The 22,834-nt window shown below is 33.6% G+C and overlaps 1 protein-coding gene and 2 long non-coding RNA genes across 5 annotated transcripts in view; 1 reads left to right on the forward strand and 2 right to left on the reverse strand.

Annotated features, from left to right (window-relative positions):
- The window catches only part of stxbp1a (syntaxin binding protein 1a), a 55,199-nt gene that overhangs the window by 24,829 nt on the left and 7,536 nt on the right, over positions 1-22,834 (forward strand). For all 3 annotated transcript variants that reach the window (XR_015519673.1, XM_087300232.1, NM_001025182.1), the window contains 14 exon segments: positions 1,032-1,108; positions 1,809-1,887; positions 2,796-2,899; positions 6,642-6,790; positions 7,949-8,033; positions 9,383-9,513; positions 10,828-10,935; positions 11,041-11,101; positions 11,516-11,581; positions 13,590-13,670; positions 17,199-17,337; positions 17,429-17,538; positions 19,874-19,975; positions 20,054-20,139. Coding sequence is in view for 2 of the 3 variants with exons in the window: in XM_087300232.1 (XP_087156358.1) it covers positions 1,032-1,108; positions 1,809-1,887; positions 2,796-2,899; positions 6,642-6,790; positions 7,949-8,033; positions 9,383-9,513; positions 10,828-10,935; positions 11,041-11,101; positions 11,516-11,581; positions 13,590-13,670; positions 17,199-17,337; positions 17,429-17,538; positions 19,874-19,975; positions 20,054-20,139 (1,378 nt within the window). In the remaining variant the exon portion in view is untranslated.
- LOC147838800 (uncharacterized) lies at positions 1,519-9,507 on the reverse strand. The gene is made up of 3 exons (XR_015520126.1): positions 9,333-9,507; positions 7,843-8,059; positions 1,519-1,925 (listed from the first exon to the last, which is right to left on the reverse strand). It is a non-coding gene; the product is annotated as an uncharacterized LOC147838800 (long non-coding RNA).
- Positions 13,598-22,510, reverse strand: LOC141379824 (uncharacterized). The gene is made up of 3 exons (XR_015520125.1): positions 21,803-22,510; positions 20,034-20,168; positions 13,598-13,698 (listed from the first exon to the last, which is right to left on the reverse strand). It is a non-coding gene; the product is annotated as an uncharacterized LOC141379824 (long non-coding RNA).

Consider the following 22,834-nt stretch of genomic DNA (forward strand, 5'->3'; position numbering starts at 1 on the left):
TGAACAAGAAAAACATTAGACATCATTTGAAGTAGTGGTGCACTTTCTCACAACACACCTCATTACAATCACATCACAATCAAGAGCACTTTCAACTACATCTACACTGAAAACTCTAATAAGTTGACTCAACAAAATTAATTGAATGAACTTGTTGCCTTAATTTAATTGAGTCATGGAGTCTCCCAAAACTTGCATATTTAAGTTTATTTAACTTGCCGGTTTGGTAAATTATACTAAAATTGTTCAGTTCAGTGTGTGTGTCTGTGTGTGTAACTATATACTATGAAAAAAATGTTTAAAAGAAAAATAAGTAGCCATTTATTCCCATTATGGTGAATAATTATACATGAAGCCTTGTTTTCTGATTAAAAAAAAAAACCTAAAAGGTTGCACACATTAGAATCTGACAGTCAAGACTACATTAAAAACGACCTATTTTTTTTCAAGGGATTAATTGTGATTTTAAGCTTACTATACTTAGAACAGTGGTTCTCAAACTGTGGTACGTGTACCACTAGTGGTACGCGGGCTTCCTTCTAGTGGTATGCGGAGGAATGAAATATGTCATGTACATGCTACATATATTTCAAAATTTATCAAAAATGATGTATATAATATGCCATATATGACATTTAGCCTATATTTCTGAGGTAATCTGCCACGTTTTTTATCTGAGCAGAGTTGTAGCCGCTTTACTGAGCCTACTACGCGACTGTATTTCAATACTGCTCATTTTTGGTGGTACTTGGAGAGACAATTTTTTTCTGAGGTGGTACTTGATGAAAAAAGTTTGAGAACCACTGACTTAGAAAATCTTGAGCTTATGCATTTTCATTGTATATAAGTTATATTAACTCATAATTTTAGCTGACAGGACCAAAATGCCACATTTTAAGTAATGTTCAGTCAACTTTACTTGATTTTTTAAGTAAATACAACATTAGGGTTTGCAGTGTAGAAGTACAGTAGGCAAAAGCTCAACATGTTTTCCTGTGACTGACTTGTTGTTTGTACCTTCATCTCTGCAGTTGTTGAAGACATCATGAAACGGAGAGAACCTCTTCCCTCACTGGAGGCCATTTACCTGATCACCCCAACTGACAAGGTACTCAAAAACGATACTAAATAAAATAAATAACAACTCTAGGAGTAAGAATCTTCACACTTTACACACTAGACATACAGTATTGTGCAAAAGGCTGCTAGTATTTTCACAAAAAAACTAAGATTTATTGTCGGTTATTTCTATATTTTTCTGATTTGAAAAATACATTTACATTTCCAAAACATTATTTTGTCATTAATTGTAATTCTGACTACAGCCAGTGTTCTACACAGAGATCTTTTCTGATCATCATCCATTATGTCTGGAATTACTTACTAACTAAACTAAATCCAGAATTACTCTGGCAACATCTCAAAGATGCTTCAACAAACGACCTTCAAAGCTACAGTACTGTTCTAAGTTTTAGGCACTTGCTGTACAAATGCTATAAAATGAGGACGCTTATTTAAAAAAAACAAAACGCATTTAATTTATCAATTGACTTCTATAAACTGAATCAAATCAACATTTTGTATGACCACACTTTGCATTTAAAACACTTGGTACACTTGCCCATATTTTGCAGATTTGGGTTTTGGGTAAAAATACTAGTAGCTTTAGACTTTTGCACAGTACTGTATGTCACTCACTAATACATACACAGACACATTATTGACTAACAGCCTCTCCTCATTTTTATTGGCCACAGCGGTTCCAATATAAAACTCTGATCTAAAGCGTGTTGTGCTTCTCTTACCAGTCTGTGCAGACTCTCATCAATGACTTCAAAGACCCCCATTCAGCCAAGTATAAAGGAGCTCATGTGTTCTTCACTGACTGTGAGTATCAGAGGGTTCTTCACTGCACTTCAAGGGCCCTGCAAGTGTAATATGCACTACAGCATTAATGTGACTATGCTCAATTCAACACCACTAGACCATCACTCAGCAAGATGAGTATTTTATTAATTTTATTTTTAAAAAATGAAGTGTTAGACAGAAAGATGTCTGAAACTATTGGTTTGGGATACTAAACAACACATATGAATAAATCTGTAATAAAATTAATCCTTATAGATTTTAAGCTTTTGTATAATACATTTATATATTTTTTCTAGATACCTTTCTTGTCATAAACAATTATGCATACACATCTAATGTAGTATAAATAAAATAAGATTTTTTTAAATAATCTAAAATGTATTTAAGTCATATTTTTGTTTATATTTATTATTTGTTTTATTATTTATTATTTTATTTATTATTTTTAAAATTATTTAGATTTGCACTGTATTATAATGTTCGTATGATTTGTATGGTTTGTATAAAATATCCAAAAATAAAAAAAAATTATATTTGTATATATAAAATATATAATATATAATAACTGTATTATAATAAACATTAAACTCCTTCATATATTTTATGATTTTTAAATGTATACAATATTCTGCATGTTTATATTTTAGAATTTTATTATTTATGTTATATATTATTATAAAATTACAATAAACCATGTTTATACATTACAATAAAAAAAAAAACTAAAATATAGTAATAGGTAAAACTTTTACAGTTCTGTCAAATGTATATAAAATCATATGTTTTGTGTATATTTATTCTTTTATCAAAAATGAAAATTAAATATATTTTATACACTACAAAGCAAAAATAAAATATAGTAATATGTGAAGTTTAACATGTGTAACCTTTAACACAGTGCTGTCAATGCTTCAAATGTTTTTCAGCTTGCCCTGACCCCCTGTTTAATGAAGTGGTGAAGAGCCGTGCCTCCAAAACCATTAAAACCCTAAATGAGATCAACATCGCCTTCCTGCCCTACGAGTCCCAGGTGAGCCATTTCAGATAAAAATAATAACAGTCCAGGTTAGCTTCATGTCACACTACACAGGTCATTTCTGGGTTCAAACACTCGCCAAAAGTAGTAATACATGCTCATAATGTCCTGGAATAATGTTAAAAAATCTTGATCTACATTATTGCCATGATTTTGTAAAATATTTTATAATATGTGATATGACTTAGGGCTGTGCAGTATGATATATATTATACGGACAAAATACAAGTCTAGCGTTTCATATTATATTCTATTTTTTATTTCGTAGTGTCACAAAAATATATTGTTTACGGTAATACATTTTCAAAATTTAGAAGAGCGTGATATTACACACAGATGCAGACAGAAACATGAATAACAGCATTATGAGAAATTTGCTATCTTGTAAGTACACTGAAAAAAAAATCCATTATTTTATGGGGTTTTTATTTTGGCTGTTTGGGTGCTGTAAAAAATGTAAAATAATGTCAGTTAAATAACAACAATAATAATTGACTGTAAAATAAGGGACGTTAAATTACAGAAATGTTCTGCTGAATTGAATTATGGTACATTTCTTTAATTTAACATCTTTTATTTTACGGTAAATTTCTGTAATTTAACAGCCGTTATTTATATATACAGTACCCTAGCTGCCGGAAAAAAAGAGAAGTAAAATAACAGATTTTTTTCACAGTGTACAATGTTGACATGTTGTGTTTTATTTAGCATTTGTTTCCTATGTTGTACCTGTAATCATTCATTTTTTTAAACGGGTTTTATATTTTTATCAAAATGTATTTCATATTATCATATTTTTTAACAAACATTTGCCCCGAAGTTCTTAATAAAGTCAGAAATACAATCTCATATGAATAAGTACATTTCTGAGATTATACTTTAAAATGTTATAGTCCTAAATAGTCTTTCACATGTGGTCAATATACAGTCAAGCCACAAAATGATTCATACCCCTGGCAAATTCTGACCAATTCCGACTGATTTATCCAGCAAGTTTTTCTTGACAGGAAATGACACAACCTTCTTTAAAAAAAATAATAAGATGAGGTACAAGAGGCATCATTGTGGAAATTTTTTTTTTCTCAGCTTTATTTACATTTGAACAAACATTTTAGGTCAGAATTTGCATGGAAATTTAGAAATTGTGGCTTGACTGTATTTATTAATTGACTAAATTTACAAAAATATTGTGATATATGAAGAGCTCACAGGCAAAAACCTCTAAACTCTATCTGAATTTTTTTTCTCTAAAATTAGCATTTTTCGCAAACTCCTTTGTGTATGTTCAGTGAATCCACTTTTTTTAACAAAAAATAGATTCTTTGCATTGCCTTTAAAGTGAAATTACTGCACAAAAATATTGGAGGCTGAGAAAAATGTTCGTTTTAGAGGATCATTTCAGATGACACTTTGAGCTTTTTGCATCTGAACTCTTCATATATCATTTTCAGGATATGAGATGACTTACAGTTGAAGTCAAAATAATTCGCCCTCCTGTGAAATTTCTTTTCTTTTTCAAATATTTTCCAAATAATGTTTAACAGAGCAATGCATTTTTCACAGTATCTCAATATTTTTTTTCTTCTGGACAAAGTCTTACTTGTTTTATTTTAGCTAAAATAAAATCAGTTTTTTTATTTTTTAAAAGCTATATTATTAGCCCCCTTAAGCAATATTTGTTTTGAATGTCTACAGAACAAAAAACTGTTACACAATGATTCGCCTAATTATCCTAACTTGCATAAATAACCTAGTCAAGCCTTTACATTGCACTTTTTAAGCTGTATAAAAGTGTCTTGAAAAATATCTAGTCAAATATAATTTACTGTCATTATGGCAAAGATAAAATAAATCAGTTATTAGAAATGAGTTATTAAAATGTTTTGAAATGTGTTGAAAAAAATCTCTCCATCAAACAGAAATTGGCTAAAAAAATAAATAAACAAAAATACAGGGGGGCTAATAATTCCGGAAGGCTAATAAATCTGTCTTTAACTGCATATCATGAGATTGTTGTCATATTGCACAGCCCTAATATGACTAAACAGTTCTCTCAATCCAAATGATTATAGTGGCTTGGATCCAGAAAAGTCAATAAGTCACAAAATATAGAGTTGGAGAAGCGATCTAAGGCTGGGGGGTGATGCAGGCTGGCCCATAATGCCTTGCTGCTGAGGCTGTCTGCTATGATTAATTCAGTGGAGTCAGAGGAACGCTGCGTTTCTCCTGGCGTGATGCTGCAGCTCTGTGTTCAGCAAACCCACCACGCTTTGAGACATGCGATTGGCTGACGCAGCGTTCACAGAGATGCTCCGCCAATCAGACAAGATTAAGAGAGGGAATGAGCCATCTGCTGAACAGAAGGACAGTCATGTGACCGTGTGTGTGTGCTGATAAGGGGCGAAAAGGGGGGTTGTAAAGACCTATGCCGATCCACTCTCTGTTAACATGGATTGAGCTACAGGAAATATAGAAAGGCCTGAAAGCATGACCTGGAGACACGTCACTCAACTAGAAGCTCATAAATAGTAATAATGTTTGGAAACAGGATGTGGAGATGAGCTCATTTTGTGGCATTCGCACAAAAGATGGTGACATGCCTACAAAAGAGCTGTCATTAATCATTTAGAAATATACAGAATTTATTATAATCAACTTGGTTATTGAAAAATCTGGAAAAATGCACTATAGATCAGCTTTTCTTTTTTAATAAAATGTAAAACAGTCTTCAGAATATGTCTCTGAAGTTCATTCATTAATTTTCCTTGTTTTGTTTTGGTTTAATTTGGAATTTTGATATTTGATATTGATATTTGATTTTATTATTTTTATTATTTATTATTACATTTATTATTTGCAAAAACTTGCAGCAATATATCGTCACGTTTAATATATTATTTAATTTGTACCCATAACAAAGGTTAATTTCACTTTAACCATTACATATTAAAGCATATGTTGTCCATGACTGTTAAGATTCCCCAGAAAAAAAACACTGTTTATTTCATTAGAATTTTTGTTCTGTTGAATTTATTCATGCTTGTTATTTAAATATTTGTTTATTTATTTATGCAGATCAAATATATATATATAATATATATAATATATATATATATATTTGAACGTCAGTAAATTTGCAATAGGCTACTATAAAAGGTGCAAAATCTACACAGTTTTGCAACCCTAAAAGGGCTCCACAGAATACTCAAATAAAATAGTCTATTGTTGCACAAATGTGTGAGCATTTTAGTGAATTTTCCACATGTAACATTATCTATTGTAGATAAACCATTAATGACAATACTACCATTTACAAACTACAGTGGCACCGCCAGTATTTTGGAGCCGTAGTATCATGATAATACCATAGTACCGGTAAACAGTGCAACCCTTATATATATATAAATATATAAATATATATATATATATATATATATATATATATATATATATATATATATATATATATATATATATATATATATATATATATATATATCTCTTCAAATCTAGCTACTTATTTCACCTAATCAAGTCAAGCTTATATTGTATATGCAAAAATTCAATATTGTGGATCAGCACGCTTGCGAATGATTTAAGCACATTCAAAAAATGTATTTAGTTAAAGTTGCGATTAAATGTTTCATTATTAAAACAAAACTAAAACACAAAAAGTGTCATTTGCTTGGCCATCAGTAATGAGTTTGGCCGTGTGTGTGTGTGTGTGTGTGTTTAGGTGTTTTCTTTGGACAACCCTGATGCCTTCCAGAGTTTCTACAGCCCTCATAAGACACAGCTGAAGAACCCTGTGATGGAAAGGCTGGCAGAGCAGCTGGCAACTCTGTGTGCCACACTGAAGGAGTACCCAGCCGTCAGATACCGAGGGTGAGCCACGGTCAACACAGCCATTTACACATTTAACAGTAGCTTTTGTCCTAAGCGACTTACGATTGAGGCCACAGAGTTATTATAACACACTTCTTACAACATATGACCTGATGATTCTAATGATGCAGTTTCACATAAATCTACCACTCAAACGTTTGGGATCAGTAGGATTTTTGCTCACACTTTATTTGAATGTAAAATTAACTCTATTAACAAAGCATTAATGAAGACTATAAACTTAATAAATTACTAATTTGCTGCTAATTAATAGTAAGGTAGAAGTTGGGTTTAGGGGGTAGCAATTTTAGCTTAGCTTAGCATAGATCAATGAATCGGATTAGACCGTTAGCATCTATTCATATCGGCCTGAAAACAGCTAAATTTCTCTTTCATTGATCATAGCACCCAATAAAACTAAGAAGAGTCAGGCTTCGGACCAATCAGCGCAGATTAGCTTTTTACTAAGAAGGGATTTGGAAATAAATGAATCTCTGAACAAATCATATTGGAGTCGGTGGAATAATTAGGTAAAAATAACTGCATATTATAAGACATTGAAAGTTTTTTGTCCTTGCATGCATATCAGCCTGTTGTTGGGGACCCCCAAAAACAAATTATGACCTTTTATAACGCAAAATTATGCAAAAGGTAGTAGCTGGGTTTAGATATTAGGAAGGAACTTTTAGCTTAGCTTAGCATAGATTATTGAATTGGATTAGACTGTTAGCATCTATCCATATTGGCCTGAAACAGCAAAATGTATCTTTTATCGGTCTTAGTACAAAATAAAACTACATAAGAGTCAAGCTTCAAATATGAAAATGATGGAAACTCGTTGAGCGAGACACTAATGGTCTAATCCATTTCAATGATCTATGCTAAGCTAAGCTAAAAGTTCTCCCATTAGACTCAGATATCGACTAAGATCAAGTGTTAACTCTTGAAATGAGCCTATTTTCATAAAAATGAGGAGTGCTCCTTAAAAAACATGTGAAAATCTTATACTGATCCCAATTCGGTAGTGTATACAAGTGTAAACACACACTTACAGCAGGAATGAGTGGATAAGACAGATGTCCAGTAGTCTCGGATCATAAGATCTGTCTTTGCTTTTGTCTGTCTGCTTTAATGCTGTGATTCTCTGTGCACATGCAGGGAGTATAAAGATAACGCCACTCTGGCTCAGTTGCTTCAGGACAAACTGGACGCCTACAAGGCAGATGATCCTACAATGGGGGAGGTGAGAGCCACATCTCTGTTATTGCACTGCAGGGAGAGAGAAAACACAATACATGTACAGTTGAAGTCTGAATTATTAGCCCTCTTGAATTATTAGCCCCTTGTATATTTTTCCCCCAATTTCTTTTCAGCGAAAAGAAGATTTTTTTCAACACATTTCTAAACAATAGTTTTAATGACAAATTTCTAATAGTGATTTATTCATCTTAAGGTGCCTCATTTTAAAAATGAGGTGCCGGATCAGATTTCAGAGGTGCTGGATCTGGCGTGTTTCAGCACAAATTAAGCCCTGATTTTGACCAACTGTACACTATGAAGAGCTTGAATAAGCGCTTCTAGAGTATAAACAGAGCAGCGATTGATTTACAGGGAAACATATTAAATGTGTTTCATGAGAGCAATAGATGCTGCTTTTGGTCAGTCAGATGTGTAAGGAAGTAAAATAAGTATCATACAACAAGAGGGAATATAAGCAGGTTCCTGCAGGGTTTTGGAAATGTTTTATTTTGTTACATGCATATAAGCAAAGTAATAATTTAAAATTGATAAGTTTCAAAGACTAATGCAAAACACTGCAAATGAAGAGGGTAAAAAATGTGATTATTAATATTTATATTTATATATTATAGTTTAATATATTAATAATAATAACACATATTATATTTAATGAGTTAAATAATTGTTTATTATTATTTATCTATTATATAAATTTACAATTAATTAATTATTAAATAATTATTATTTTAAAAAGCACAAATTTCCCTACATTTCTCTTATTCAAAATCCTTTTTTTTTTTTTTTGGCCATATTAGATTTAAAGGCTTTCACAAAAGATATAAATTTTTGGCATTTTTTTTCATGTAGAATGAAATGTTGTATATAATTAGACAAAATGTGTATAAACATATTTCTCTGTATCTTTCAGAATAATAAAGTTATTAATAAAATGTTTGGTCTGTTAGTACTGCTAAGGTTTTATGGCTCAATGAGAAGAAAGAACTGCCTTTAAAAATATGTATTATAATTGAAACGTGAAAAAATGAGACAAAATAACAAATAAAAGTGTCTTATTTCCAGTAGACTAAAAAAGCACTTTATGGAAAACCCAAAATAACAACCAATGCATAAAAAATGCAGTATTGACCAATATTGCTGTAAAACTAATCATTGCTTTGACTTGGTCTCATTTCTGTACTTTTTCCCCCCATATAGAGAAATTTGAGCTGCTTATTTACGCTTCATTCCTACCCCAGCTATGTTTGTGGACAGCTTTATTAATCTAAAAATGTTTGGTACTGACCATGAAGACTGTTGGGTGACATTTTTAAGAGCTCCTCTGTGTGTCTGCAGGGTCCAGATAAGGCTCGCTCTCAGCTCATTATTCTGGACCGAGGATTTGACCCCGTCTCTCCTGTCCTGCATGAGCTCACCTTCCAGGCTATGGCCTACGACCTTCTGCCCATTGAGAATGATGTCTACAAGTAAGTAAAAAAAAAAAATGTAATAGAATACAAAATAATGATATAATATAATACAATGTAAAAAGAGATAATGATTAGAATATAAATTGTATTAAGTTATTTTAAAACAAATAATGTGCATCATTACAAATAGATTATTAGTTAACCAAGAACTAAATACAGTACACGTTTTACATTTTTTTAATTTGTAAATATAATTACATAAAAAGTAAATAAAATAAAATTGGATATACTGTTAGCATCTATCCAAATCAGCCTGAAATAGCAAAACAAAATTCTTTCATTGATCTTAGTACTCAATGAAACTACAGAAGAGCCAAGCTTTAAATATGAAAATGATGGAAACTCTAATGGTCTAATCCGTTTCAGTGATCTATGCTAAGCTAAGCGTTCTCCTGCCAGACCCAGAGATCAGCTAAATAGATTAAAAGAGGTATTTAACTTTTGAAATGAGCCTGTTTTCATAATAAAGTGTGTAAGAGTGTTTCTTGAAAAAAAAAATGAAAAAGAATCCTATACTGATCCCAAATCGTTAGTGTATATAACTATTTTTTTTTAATTACACATATTTTTATATTTATTATACGCCTGGTTTTAGACCACATTTCATTAGTATGGTGTATGCCTCCTTTGCAGCCAATACAGCTTCAATTCATCTTGAAAATTACAAGTCCTGCTCAGTGGCCAGAGGGATTTTGAGTCATTCTTCTTGCAGAATAGAGGCCATGAAACTATGTGATGCTGGTGGAGGAATACGCTTCCTGACTCTAAAACACCTCAAAGTGGCTCAATAATAGTAAGGTCTGGTGATTGTGCAGGCCAGACCACTCAGCCACCAGTCTTGCTGTGTGTATTGGTGCATTATCACCATGATACATGGCACATTGTCCTCCAGAATGATATTCAGTATAGGGATTGCCATGATATTGCAATCCATCACTGATCCACTGCCATGTTTTACTTTGTGCATGCAACAGTGGTGGTACGCTTCTTTGGGGCTTTTCCACACCTTAAATCTTTCAGATACTCTGGCAGATTATTTATCTATTTATATAGATATCTATTTATATAGACATCTATTTATATATATCTATATATCTATATCTATATATCTATATCTATATATCTATATATCTATATATATATATATCTATATCTATATATATATATATATATATATATATATATATTTATATATATATATATATATATATATATATATATATATATATATATATATATATATATATAATAACATTAGGAATAATATTCTGATCATTAGTCAAATGAATGCGTTTGCTTTGTACCTGGTAGGTATGACACCAGTGGAATAGGAGACTCTCGTGAGAAGGAGGTGCTCCTTCATGAAGATGATGATCTCTGGGTTGCCCTACGACACAAACATATCGCTGAGGTCTCTCAGTAAGTAAAGACAGATATTTTTCAACTTGAAGTTTTTGTTTTCCTGTAATATTTGCCGTCTGATATGTTAACATTGCTGTTTTCTGTTTTCCCTCACACGCACAGGGAGGTGACGCGCTCCCTAAAGGAGTTTTCTGCCAGCAAACGCATGAACACTGGAGAGAAGGTACGCTGAAGGCGGTGCTCACGTTAACTGAAAATGTTTCCTTTTACAGCAATGACGAAAAAAAAACGAAGGCTGTCCATCAATTTGGCAGATTTACACACACTGTAGTTTTAAGCATTTTCCTTACAGTGATTAAAAAAAGTATACACTACCTGACAAGTCTTGTCGTCAATCCCAGTATATTTAATAAGCATGAATACTTTTATAGAAAAATAAAATGGTATTCTGCATCAGACTAACTAGACATTTTGTTGTTTTTTTGTTGCAGTCATTACTTCTATTGTCCTCACTTGTAAACAATGTTATTCATGCAGTGTAATAAACCATAATATCAGCATACCTAATCTGTGTCTCTGGATGTGAGCCGTGTCTGGAGGCAGCGTCTGACCTCTGCTTTGCTGTCTTTTCCTCCAGACCACCATGAGGGATCTGTCTCAAATGCTGAAGAAGATGCCGCAGTATCAGAAAGAGCTCAGCAAGGTGAGAGAGGTCACAACTCAAACACCTCAGGGGAATCACTGTTCATATATTGACATTATTGACCAGGACAAAGCCATCATTTCACATGTGGGGAACAGAATTAGTTTTCTTTCTGAGCTGTAATTAGTGTGTTTTTATCTCTTCTTGTTTTGAATTGTGTTAGTATACAATTTATGATTTTATACTTGCATGTGTTTTTTAATGTACATTGTATAGCATTTACATTAAACAAAATAATATACAGTGGGCAAAATAAGTATTGAAAACGTCATGTTTTTTTCCTGCGAATAATACTTCTGAAAGAGCTGTTGACATGGAATTGAACCAGATTTTGGTAAAAATCCAAACAATCCAAACATAAAAAAAATTTTAAAAATCAGAAAAATGAGCTATATGTAATAACAATGGAATGACACAAGGAGAAAGAACGTATTTAATACTGTATATAAAACGCTTTTTTTGGTGATGGCAGCCTCTCATATGGAAAATTAAGTCACATAAATTACTCAGGTGTGAGTTTTTCATGGACTTTAACAGTGTCTTGATGTTTCTGTGGGTCTTGTCTATCAAATCTGATCTTTATTCATTTACTTTATTGGATTCAAGTCAGGTGATTGACTGGGCCATTCTACAGCTTGATTTTCTTGCTCTGAAAGCATTTGAGAGTTTCCTTGGCTTTGTTTTGGATCATTGTCTTGCTGAAATGTCCACTCTGGTTTCATCTTCATCATCCTGCTAATGTAGATGTTGGACTGAAGCAGCTAATGTTCATTTACAATGAGAAAGGGCAGAGAGTTGCTTAAGAACTACCTAGAGATTTCAGCTGCTGTCTGGGCTTTCACTGCCTTTCTACACCTAACTTTCTTCATGTGTTCAATAGTTTTTCCCTGTGTCATTTCACTTTATTACACATAACTTCATTTTTAAACTAATTAGTAGATTTGTTTTCTTTGCAGTTATGGATTTCTTTGGTTGTTACCAACATCTGGTGAAAATTTCAAGCCAACAGCGCCTTTAGAAATATGTTTTCTGAGAAAAATGGTGACATGTTGAATACTTATTTTCCTCCCGGAAATACTTGTCTTGTCTATTCTATTCTATTCTATTCTATTCTATTCTATTCTATTCTATTCTATTCTATTCTATTCTATTCTATTCTATTCTATAAACAAGTTCTGTCAACAATGAAAATGCAAAAAAAAAAAAAAAAAAAATCAAGTTTTATATTTGAATTATGTAACAAAAATAAGATAATTCTTTTTCCTATTTTAATCATAACTGCTACAGATCAGTTAAATTGTTACAGCAGCCTGTTACAGTATATCTATGTTGCTGTATTTATAATAAGAAAATGTGTTGTATTATTATTTTAGAGTACTAGTACTATTATTATCATTACTACTACTACTTCTACTACTACTACTACTACTACTACTACTACTACTACTACTACTACTACTACTACTACTACTACTACTACTACTAATAATAATAATAATAATAATAAAGATGTGCAAATGATGTTAAAAAGAAAGCATCCTCATTTAAAGGAAAATGTTTTTACTGTAAATGAAGCCTAGTAGGATTGTAAAATAATATTTGAATATAATGGTTTATTGAGTAAATGTAACAACTAATATACATTTTCTTCCCAAATGTGCTTAGAATATTGTGCATATTAAACTAAATCTGAACTATTTTATTATTTTAAAGTTTATTGTTAAAGTGAGCCTCCAACATTTTCACCATACTGTATTTATGCAACTGAAAATGTTAGCAGTCCTGATATCACTCATTACTCCCAAATTTTGTAATCCATATCACATTAAGACATATGACACTTACAAAACAGTTTTGAAAGACTGTGCATGTAGACCACCAGAGCTGCTAATTAAGCATACAGAATCAGACAGCATTTAAACTGAGCTTTTGAATGTGATATTTGAAGTATCTTTTATGCCCACATTACTCATCCTGTAAATATCTGTTTGTGTGTGTGTGTGTCTAGTACTCAACTCATCTGCAGCTGGCTGAGGATTGCATGAAGCACTACCAGGGAACTGTGGACAAACTATGCCGTGTTGAGCAGGTACAATCATATACACCGGCACACATCACTGAGAAAATCAAATAGAAAAAATCAGTTAGTGGAGAAATTAAATATCTTTAATGTAATTGTTTTAACATTCATGGCCACCAAACTGCATTATTGTAACATAAGGAGTCAAGTGACAACAAAGTTGAGGGTCCAAATGCAGTTTCTTCAATAGCTTAATCAGACAGGCAATGGTTAACAGGAACAAACAGATACATCAGGGTAATCCAAAATCGTAGTTGGTCACAGGCAAAATGGGCGATTATGGGCAGCAAAATAAAATACATGAGAAAACAAGGCAAAAGCACGACAAGAGTAGACAAGAGAATGCTTAAAAATGTTACAACAAACAAGACTCAAAAATATGTGTGTGAGAGTGAGGTTTATTTATAGTCCTGGTCATTAGTCTTCACAAGCTTCAGCTGTGTGTTTGCAATCAAGAAGAGAACTGGAACTGGTGTGGGCGAGTAGTGCATGATGGGATTTGTAGTTCATATCAGTGGCAAATTTGTAGTTTTCCAGCAATCTGCAACTGCTAGATCGCTGGTGATCGTGGCAATTATAATATCCCTACTTATTAGTAGATGAATTGCAATTATTTGTGTCTATTAGTTCACTATATTTAAAATTTTTCATGTGATTACTTAAACACATATATGTTTATATAAAATGTTTATATATATAAACAGTATTATCATTTAGATCATTTTTATTCATGCAGATTGTGTTATCAATATTGGCACGGTGGCTCAGTGGTTAGCACTGTCACCTCACAGCAAGAAGGTCACTGATTCAAGTCTTGGCTGGTCCAGTTGGCATTTCTGTGTTGAGTTTGCATGTTTTCCCCGTGTTCGTGTGGGTTTCTTCTGGGTGCTCAGGCTTCCCCTACAGTCCAATAACATGCAGCATAGGTGAATTAAAAAAAACTAATTGTCTGTAGTTCCTGAGTCTGCATGTGAGAGTATATGGGTGTTTCCCATTACTGAGTTGCAGCTGGAAGGGCATCCACTGCAAAAAAAACAAAAAAAACATACTGTATGCTGGAATAGTTGGCAATTCATTCCGCTGTGGCGACCTCCGAAATAGAGACTAAGCCAAAGGAAAATGAATTAATGTATTATTAATATATTATTAATCATTTATTACAAAAAGTTTGTAGAGTATATACTGTTTTGATGAAGCTGATTAATCACTCTTGCAAATAATATCGGTTTCAAATATATGTTTATTATTATTTTTTGCTGGATTTATATTTATAGGATATTTATATTATTTATATGATTATATGTAAAATAATCTTATAGATATTTAGACACAATATTGTTGGATTATTGACAAGATAATGCATTGTAGTTTAACCAACAATATTCATATGTATATCTTTGAATACATTTTAGGAGGATTTTACTCACGATTTATTTTGTTATTTGCTTGATTGCAATTGGACTGTATAATGCTAACATCATCCAGTCTTACTCAGTCTTTGGCTTTTAGACTGTAAAAAAGGCCAATATTCATCTGTCGCAGGCTGAAAGCAGCCAAAGTGAGAGGAGGACGGAAGTGAAGCACAGGAGCCGCTCGCAAAAGTTGCCCAGTAAATCACGATTCATTTCAATGAGCAGAGCGGAGAGAGAGAGAGAGAAAGTAATGAAAATGCCACAATGAGCGATAGATTATGAAGAGTGTGTCTGAAAGCTGTGTGGTGGAAGAACACTAAACTGACTTCACATTTTGGCATCAAATTAAATTCACAGTTTAATAAAAAGCTATTAAAAGCACGCAAAGTTAGCTTCAATGAATAAAATAACTTTTGTGAGCATTTAAATATCAAATTATGTACATTTATCTATCTTTATTCAGTGTGACATATAAATTAATGTACTTGTTCTGCCCTGTACATATTAAAATAAATAAAAGAGTAAGTGATTATGCATAATTTAATTATGTGGGGACAAATATTTAAAAGTTGATTTTTTAGGTTTTTTTTTGTTATTAGCTATTATTACGTTTAATGACAGTTTAGTATTTTCTGTAAATCATGGTAAAAATGTACGATAATCATAATTCTATGGTTGGGAAACATAAAAAAATAACCTGGATCCATTACTGGTTAAACTGATCTAACTAAACTTAAAAGAGTTATACACAAGTATCTACTATTTAGTGATTATGGATTTAATTTGGATGGCTCAACTACCAGTAGGAAAAGTATTAATGTTGATGCTTAAATAATCTGAAAGCTTCAAGAAAATGTCTTGTTTTTATTTTTTATTATAACCACAGAAGATAATGACATTGAAGGTTGACCATAATCTTATTTGTAGACCAAACTTTGTTACTTCAGACAGTTTAGTATTTATAGATTTCATTATGTAATTTTTGGATAGCTTAAAAAGGATATTTCAACCCAAAGTGAAAACTATGTAGAGGAAAAAAAAAACAGTTGTTGACTCCCATAGCATTTTTGTTACTATAGATGTCAGCATGATGTTCAACATGAAATTCTAAAAGTTTAGAACCCATTCAGTGTGAGTAAATAATAAGGAAATGTAAATTTTAAATGAACGATCCCTTTAACCATCAGTATACACTACCTGACAAAAGTCTTTTCGTCGATCACAGTTGTAAGAGCAACACATAATAACTTGTCTTCTAGTTGATCATTTGGAAAAGTGGCAGAAGGTAGATTCCAATGAATCATCTGTTGAACTGCATGCCAATCATCACAACTTCTGCAGAGATTTATAGATGCAGTCGTCCAAGCTCATGGGAGTCATACACAATATTAATTCTTTTTCGACTGCACCATGACTTTATATTCTCTACTGGACATTTTATCTAAGTGACAAGACTTTTGTTGAAGCAAAGTCAGACCTTACTTTCCTGATTATTTATTCATTCATTGATTTTCTTTTCGGCTTAGTCCCTTTATTAATCCAGGGTCGTCACAGCGGAATGAACCGCCAACTTTTCCTGCACGTTTTTACACAGCGGATGCCCTTCCAGCCACAACCCATCTCTGGAAAACATTCACACACACTCATACACTACGAACAATTTAGCCTACCCAATTCATCTGTACCACATGTCTTTGGATTGTGGGGGAAACCGGAGCACCCGGAGGAAACCCACGCAAATGCAGAGAGAACATGCAAACTCCACACAGAAATGCCAGCTGACCCAGCCTAGGCTCGAACCAGCGACCTTCTTGCTGTGAGGCGACAGCACTACCTACTGCGCCACTGCGTCGCCCTGTCCTAATTAAAAGATTAAAAATCAAGGCATGATCATATTTTATTTTGGTAATCTAGAGGCCTTTGCCTTTCATATAAGCCACTTTTGATACCAAATGATCAACTAGAAGTCAAGCTATTATTTGTTGTTCCTGAAACTAGGCAACAAGACTTTTGTCAGGGAGTGTAGGCTTAAATTTGTTGTTATTGATACTGAATTGATCCTAAAGCATCAAGGTTGTGTTACATCTTAAGCATAATTTATGTTTTTCTCTCCAACACCTGGCAGGATCTCGCAATGGGAACAGATGCTGAGGGTGAGAAGATTAAAGACCCCATGAGGGCCATCGTGCCAATCTTGCTGGATGCCAATGTCACCACCTATGACAAGATCCGCATCATCCTGCTCTACATTTTCCTCAAGAACGGTTAGAAGATAGAGAGTTTCGGGCGGTGATTTTAAACCTCTGTTTGTGTTTTACAGCCATTTTGTAACATGTCTTCTGTGTGGTGAAACAGGGATCACGGAGGAAAACCTTAACAAGCTGATCCAGCATGCTCAGATCCCTCCTGAGGACAGTGAGATCATCACCAATATGGCTCACCTGGGCGTCCCCATCATCACAGACGTATGTTACCTTCTTCCTGGATGTTAATCGTTGTACTGATTACTGGTGTTAAATGTATTACTATTTTGATATGTATTCATACTGACATTTGAAACAATAATTCAATTCAATTCAATTCAGCTTTATTTGTATAGCGCTTTTACAATGTAGATTGTGTCAAAGCAGCTTCACATAAATGGTCATAGTAACTGGATCAGGGTAGTTCAGTTTTAGTGTTTAATTTCAGTTCAGTTTAGCTCAGTTCAGTGTGGTTTGAAGTCATTATTGAGAGTCCAAACACTGAAGAGCAAATTCATCGATGAGTAGCTTTTCAGATCCTGAACCATGCAAGCCAGTGGCGACAGCGGATACAATGCACTTTTCCAGTCACTCACTTACAAACTGGGTTTCCATCACCATGGGCTCTATGATACACACGGTGTAATAAGGCGCAAACATGTTGCTATTTTCAGACCAACGCATCCTTAATTTTCCCGTTTTTCGCCACGTTGTTTAAATAAGGGTGTTCTGGTCTAGAAAAAAGGTGTGTTAAGGTGCATTGTTGACGTGTTGCTATTTTGAGGAACCAAGAAAAACAAAAAATTATATTTTCTATAAATATAAAAACTAGTACTTCTCTGCCTTCTTCACCTCTGCTTTTGTATAATGTTATTATTATTATTATACGTATTTAAAAGATTTATATTTATATCTGTTTTATTAAAAACAAGCTTAGATTTACCCATCTGTCAGGTTTTGGACAATATGGGGCATAGGACATGACTTTGGATATAACTTCTTAACTGGTCTTTTGACCAGACTTCATTATTATTGTTTATTTATTCGTTTGCTGGAAAATAGAACTGAATTTAGAAATAGTTTTTGTGCCGTGGCGCAGCACGTATTTTCCCGTCCTTAAAATAGAAAAAGTAGATTCGGACACGCCCTTAATGCTTTTGCACTCTGCGCCTTAGACTTTGCGTCTAGACCGTTAAAATAGAGCCCCATGTGTTCATGCACATTTTGAAGTATCGTATGAGAAACTAATGATGGAAATAGCACATTTTGAATAAAAATCCCTTAATTAGCAAAACAAGGTTTTTACACTCGTTTGAAGTTTTGGACTTGAAAAAGACTCTATTATGCTTACATGCTTGTTTACTGTTGGTTACTAGGTAACCAAAACTACAGTCAGCTGCTCTAACAACTTGATGGGTTGCACCTAATTCTCCTATTGGATTTTTTATTTTTTTGTGACCTTTGAAAATATTGAATTTTTACAAGTTTCACAATTTTTGAATCCAGTCAGCCAATCTTCAGGTTTGACATGAGCACATTTACACGTAGGATGGATGGATGAACAGATAGATAATTTAATTGTTTCTCACTCAAAAACAACCAAAGAGTTTAGATAATTTTTCTATTCAAAGCTTGAATCTTTTGTAGTTACATCGTGTATTAAGGCCTACAGAAGATTAAAAGGCTGCTATTTTCTAGGTTGATATGTCTAAGAACTAAACTCTCATTTCAGTATGATAATCAAAGAACTTTGCTACCTTACCATGGCTGTATGGCATTTAAGCCACTTAAAGCATTTTGTTTTGGCTTTTACAGCTCACCACAGCCTAGTCTGTCCCAAGACTATTTATCCAAAGTTTGCACAGGCTTTTTTTAATAACTGGAAAATCATTAAACAGCAGTGGTTGATTCTGTAGTCAACCAAAATATATATTTCACATTAGAATTGTTTAAAAAATAAAGCTTTTATTCCAGCCAAACTAAAGAAAGAAGATAAAATCATATAGGAAATACTGTGAAAAATGTCCATGCTCTGTTAAACAGCACTTGAAAAATATTTGAACTACATACAGTAATGAGTTCACCCCATTTTGAAAATTAACATTTTTATCCATTTCACAGTGAAAGTAGTTAATATATTTTGGTCCATTTGAACAAAACAGAATTATTAAACAGATATATTTAATAAAATGACATTTTAGTGAACGAACATCTTTAGAAATAGAAAGATAATAAAATAAACTTCAAGTGATATATTATATTATATATAAAATACGTATATTTTTGCTTCTCTTGATTTTTTTTCTCTTTTTAAAATTTTTATTGAATATTTTCCCCTAACACAAATATTTGGGTGTACTCAAACAGTGATATAAAACTCCTTAACATTCATGCTTAAAGTTTTAATTTTAGTAAAATAAGAACTGAAGACATGCATAAATATTGTCACTTGAATTAGTGCTGTGGCAATACTATTTACGGTAGTCATACATTTCAGCCACATGTGAATGCTCAAACTGATTCTTTGAGTTTTCTGCTGTTTTTCTGTCATCTGCAGTCGACTCTGCGCAGAGGCAAGAAGATGGACCGTAAGGAGCGTGTGAGCGAACAGACCTACCAGCTCTCTCGCTGGACCCCGCTCATCAAGGATATCATGGAGGTCAATCCTGCTCTATAGAAACTGATGGAGAAACAGTGTATTAAGTGTGTGGTCTTACTTGCTTTTTCAATCTTGCAGGATGCTATCGACGACAAGCTGGACACCAAACATTATCCATACATCTCAACACGCTCTTCCTCCTCCTTCAGCACTTCTGCAGTCAGGTACATGTGCAAGTCAGGGCTTTAGTTTACTAAACAGGAAGTAAAATACATTTAGATCATTTTTTAAGTTGAACAAAATACAGAGGAGCAAATCTAATTTGAGTCCATTTTGAAGTCTTGATACACTCACCAGCCACTTTATTAGGTACACCTGTCCAACTGCTCGTTAACGCAAATTTCTAATCAGCCAATCGCATGGCAGCAACTCAATGCATTTAGATGGATGGTCAAGATGATCTGCTGCAGTTTAAACCGAGCATCAGAATAAAGAAGAAAGGGGATTTAGGTGACTTTGAACAAGGCATGGTTGTTGGTGCCCGACAAGCTGGTCTGAGTATTTCAGAAACTGCTGATCTACTGGGATTTTCATGCACAACCATCTCTAGGGTTTACAGAGAACGGTCTGAAAAAGAGAAAATATCCAGTGAGCGGCAGTTCTGTGAGCACAAATGCCTTGTTGATGACTGGTTCGAGCTGTTAGAAAGGCAACAGTAACTCAAATATCCACTCGTTATAACTGAGGTATGCAAAAGAGCATCTCTGAACATACAACACGTGCAATCTTGAAGCAGATGGGCTACAGCAGCAGAAGATCACTCCTGTCAGCTAAGAACAGGAAACTGAGGCTACAATTTTTCACAGGCTCACAAAAATCGGACAATAGAAGGTGGAAAAAACGTTATCTGGTCTGATGAGTTTCAATTTCTGCTGCGACATTCGAATGGTAGGGTCAGAATTGGGTGTCAACAACCTGAAAGCATGGATCCTTCCTTGTAGCAACGATTTAGGCTGGTGGTGGTTTAATGGTGTGGGGGATATTTTCTAACAAAGTATTAACAAATTATAACACAGTATTAACAAAGTATAACAAAGTATTAAGGCAGTTCTGAAGGCAAAAGGGGGTCCAACTCGGTACTAGTAAGGTGTACCTAATAAAGTGGCTGGTGAGTGTATATTATTTCAGGCAATTAAGCTTTCTTCCAAAATAAAATTTAAATTAATTATTTAAAACAATTTGCAAATATCGAAATTATTGTAATATTGAGATGTTTTATAATCATTTATTATAAATTATACCCAAGACATAAATTATACCTTTAAATTATACCTAAGACATACACACATCCATATATAATTTAAATATTTAACATTATATAATTTAACTTTAGTATTGGCAGCGTTGTTTTAATATAAATATATTTTAGATATATATTTTTTATAATTATTTTTTTAGGGGTTTTCACCTTTATTGGATAGGAAAGTAGAGAGAATTGACAGGAAAGCATGGGGAGCAGAGAGAGGGAAAGGATCGGCATAGGACCATGAGGCGGAATCGAACACGGGTCGCTGTGAGCTCTGGAGTGCATGTGTTGATGCCCTTACCACTACACCACTGGCGCCGACTAGATATTTTTTTTAATTCATATACCAGTTTAACAAATAAGGAACTCTTCAAAAAGAGGTTTAATAGGTTTTGCTCACTATCACACACACACTGAAAATGCAGATGCACTCATGTATTTTTTACCGCATAAGTAAAAAGACAGAAGTAACTTAAATCAATAATCATTTGTGCACAGAAGGGTAAGTAGAACACTGAGATCAATACCGTGATTGGTGGGTGTTTTGCGATGTAAGGTGGGGGTGAACACCAAGCACTTACAGAAGCAGTGGAGACTGGAATATTTCCTCAGGGTCAGCAGTAATGATCCCGGCACACTCTTCTGCTGTCAGGACAAACAAACTATAGCACAGCTCCTGTAAACAGTAGCAGAGTCAAAGCAGGAAGTCTCTGCCTCCCACACTGCTGACTCCCATTGCGCAGATATTAATTGGACTGAAGAACACCAGTGCTCAATGAGCTTGTAGATACTGTAACTCTGCTGTTCCTTATAAATGCACTATTTTATTAGACACATTCTTAACTTTATCTTATAAATGTGTAGAGAAATGTGGCAAAGATAAAGGATATTGGGTAAAAGATCTAGTGCAGTCAGTCTCTAACTGCTGCCTCTAGGAGGTCTTAAATGGTACTGCAATAACAGATACCTTCAAATGACTCATAATAATGCATCCATCATTGTTTACTAAAGCCGAGTTTGATTGAGCTGTGATTGTTTTCCATACTTTTTACCCTTGACTACTCCTTTTACGTGGAAAAACGGTGTGATTCATGGGTGTGAACCCAAGTTCAGAAGACCATGTTCATGCTAAGGCTAGGACACACCAAGTCCACGATCTGGTGTTGGGCTTGGTTTGTCCATTGGCCAGCATTGGTCCAGCTAGTTAGTTTGGTGTGTTCTACACGTCACTTTTCATCAGATTAACTTCGACGCTTGTTAGCCTTATTAAAAACTCTAGAATACACAAGACATGTCACTCCTATATTTATGAATTGGGAAAATTTGTAATAGTCAATATGGTGAATAAGGCTCTGCCTTCTAGTACAGGGGCCAATCACTGATCGCTAGAGACTGACGATTCTCCGGGGGAGGGCATCAAATGTGAGGTTCTGCAGATTTTGTGTGATTCGAACGTTTAAAAATTAACCTCAAGATACAGTTGTATAATTTCATTGGGGATTCCTAAAATGAAATTTAATCGTAAGCTTGGCAAGCAATTTTGGAGAATTTGACGTTTCCCCATTTAAACAGAATACCTGAGCCTACTGTCTGAGAGGCATTTAAAAGAAGGC

This window comes from Danio rerio, chromosome 21 (genome assembly GCF_052040795.2).
Source record: "Danio rerio strain M-AB ecotype USA chromosome 21, GRCz13ab, whole genome shotgun sequence".
Lineage (NCBI taxonomy): Eukaryota > Metazoa > Chordata > Actinopteri > Cypriniformes > Danionidae > Danio > Danio rerio.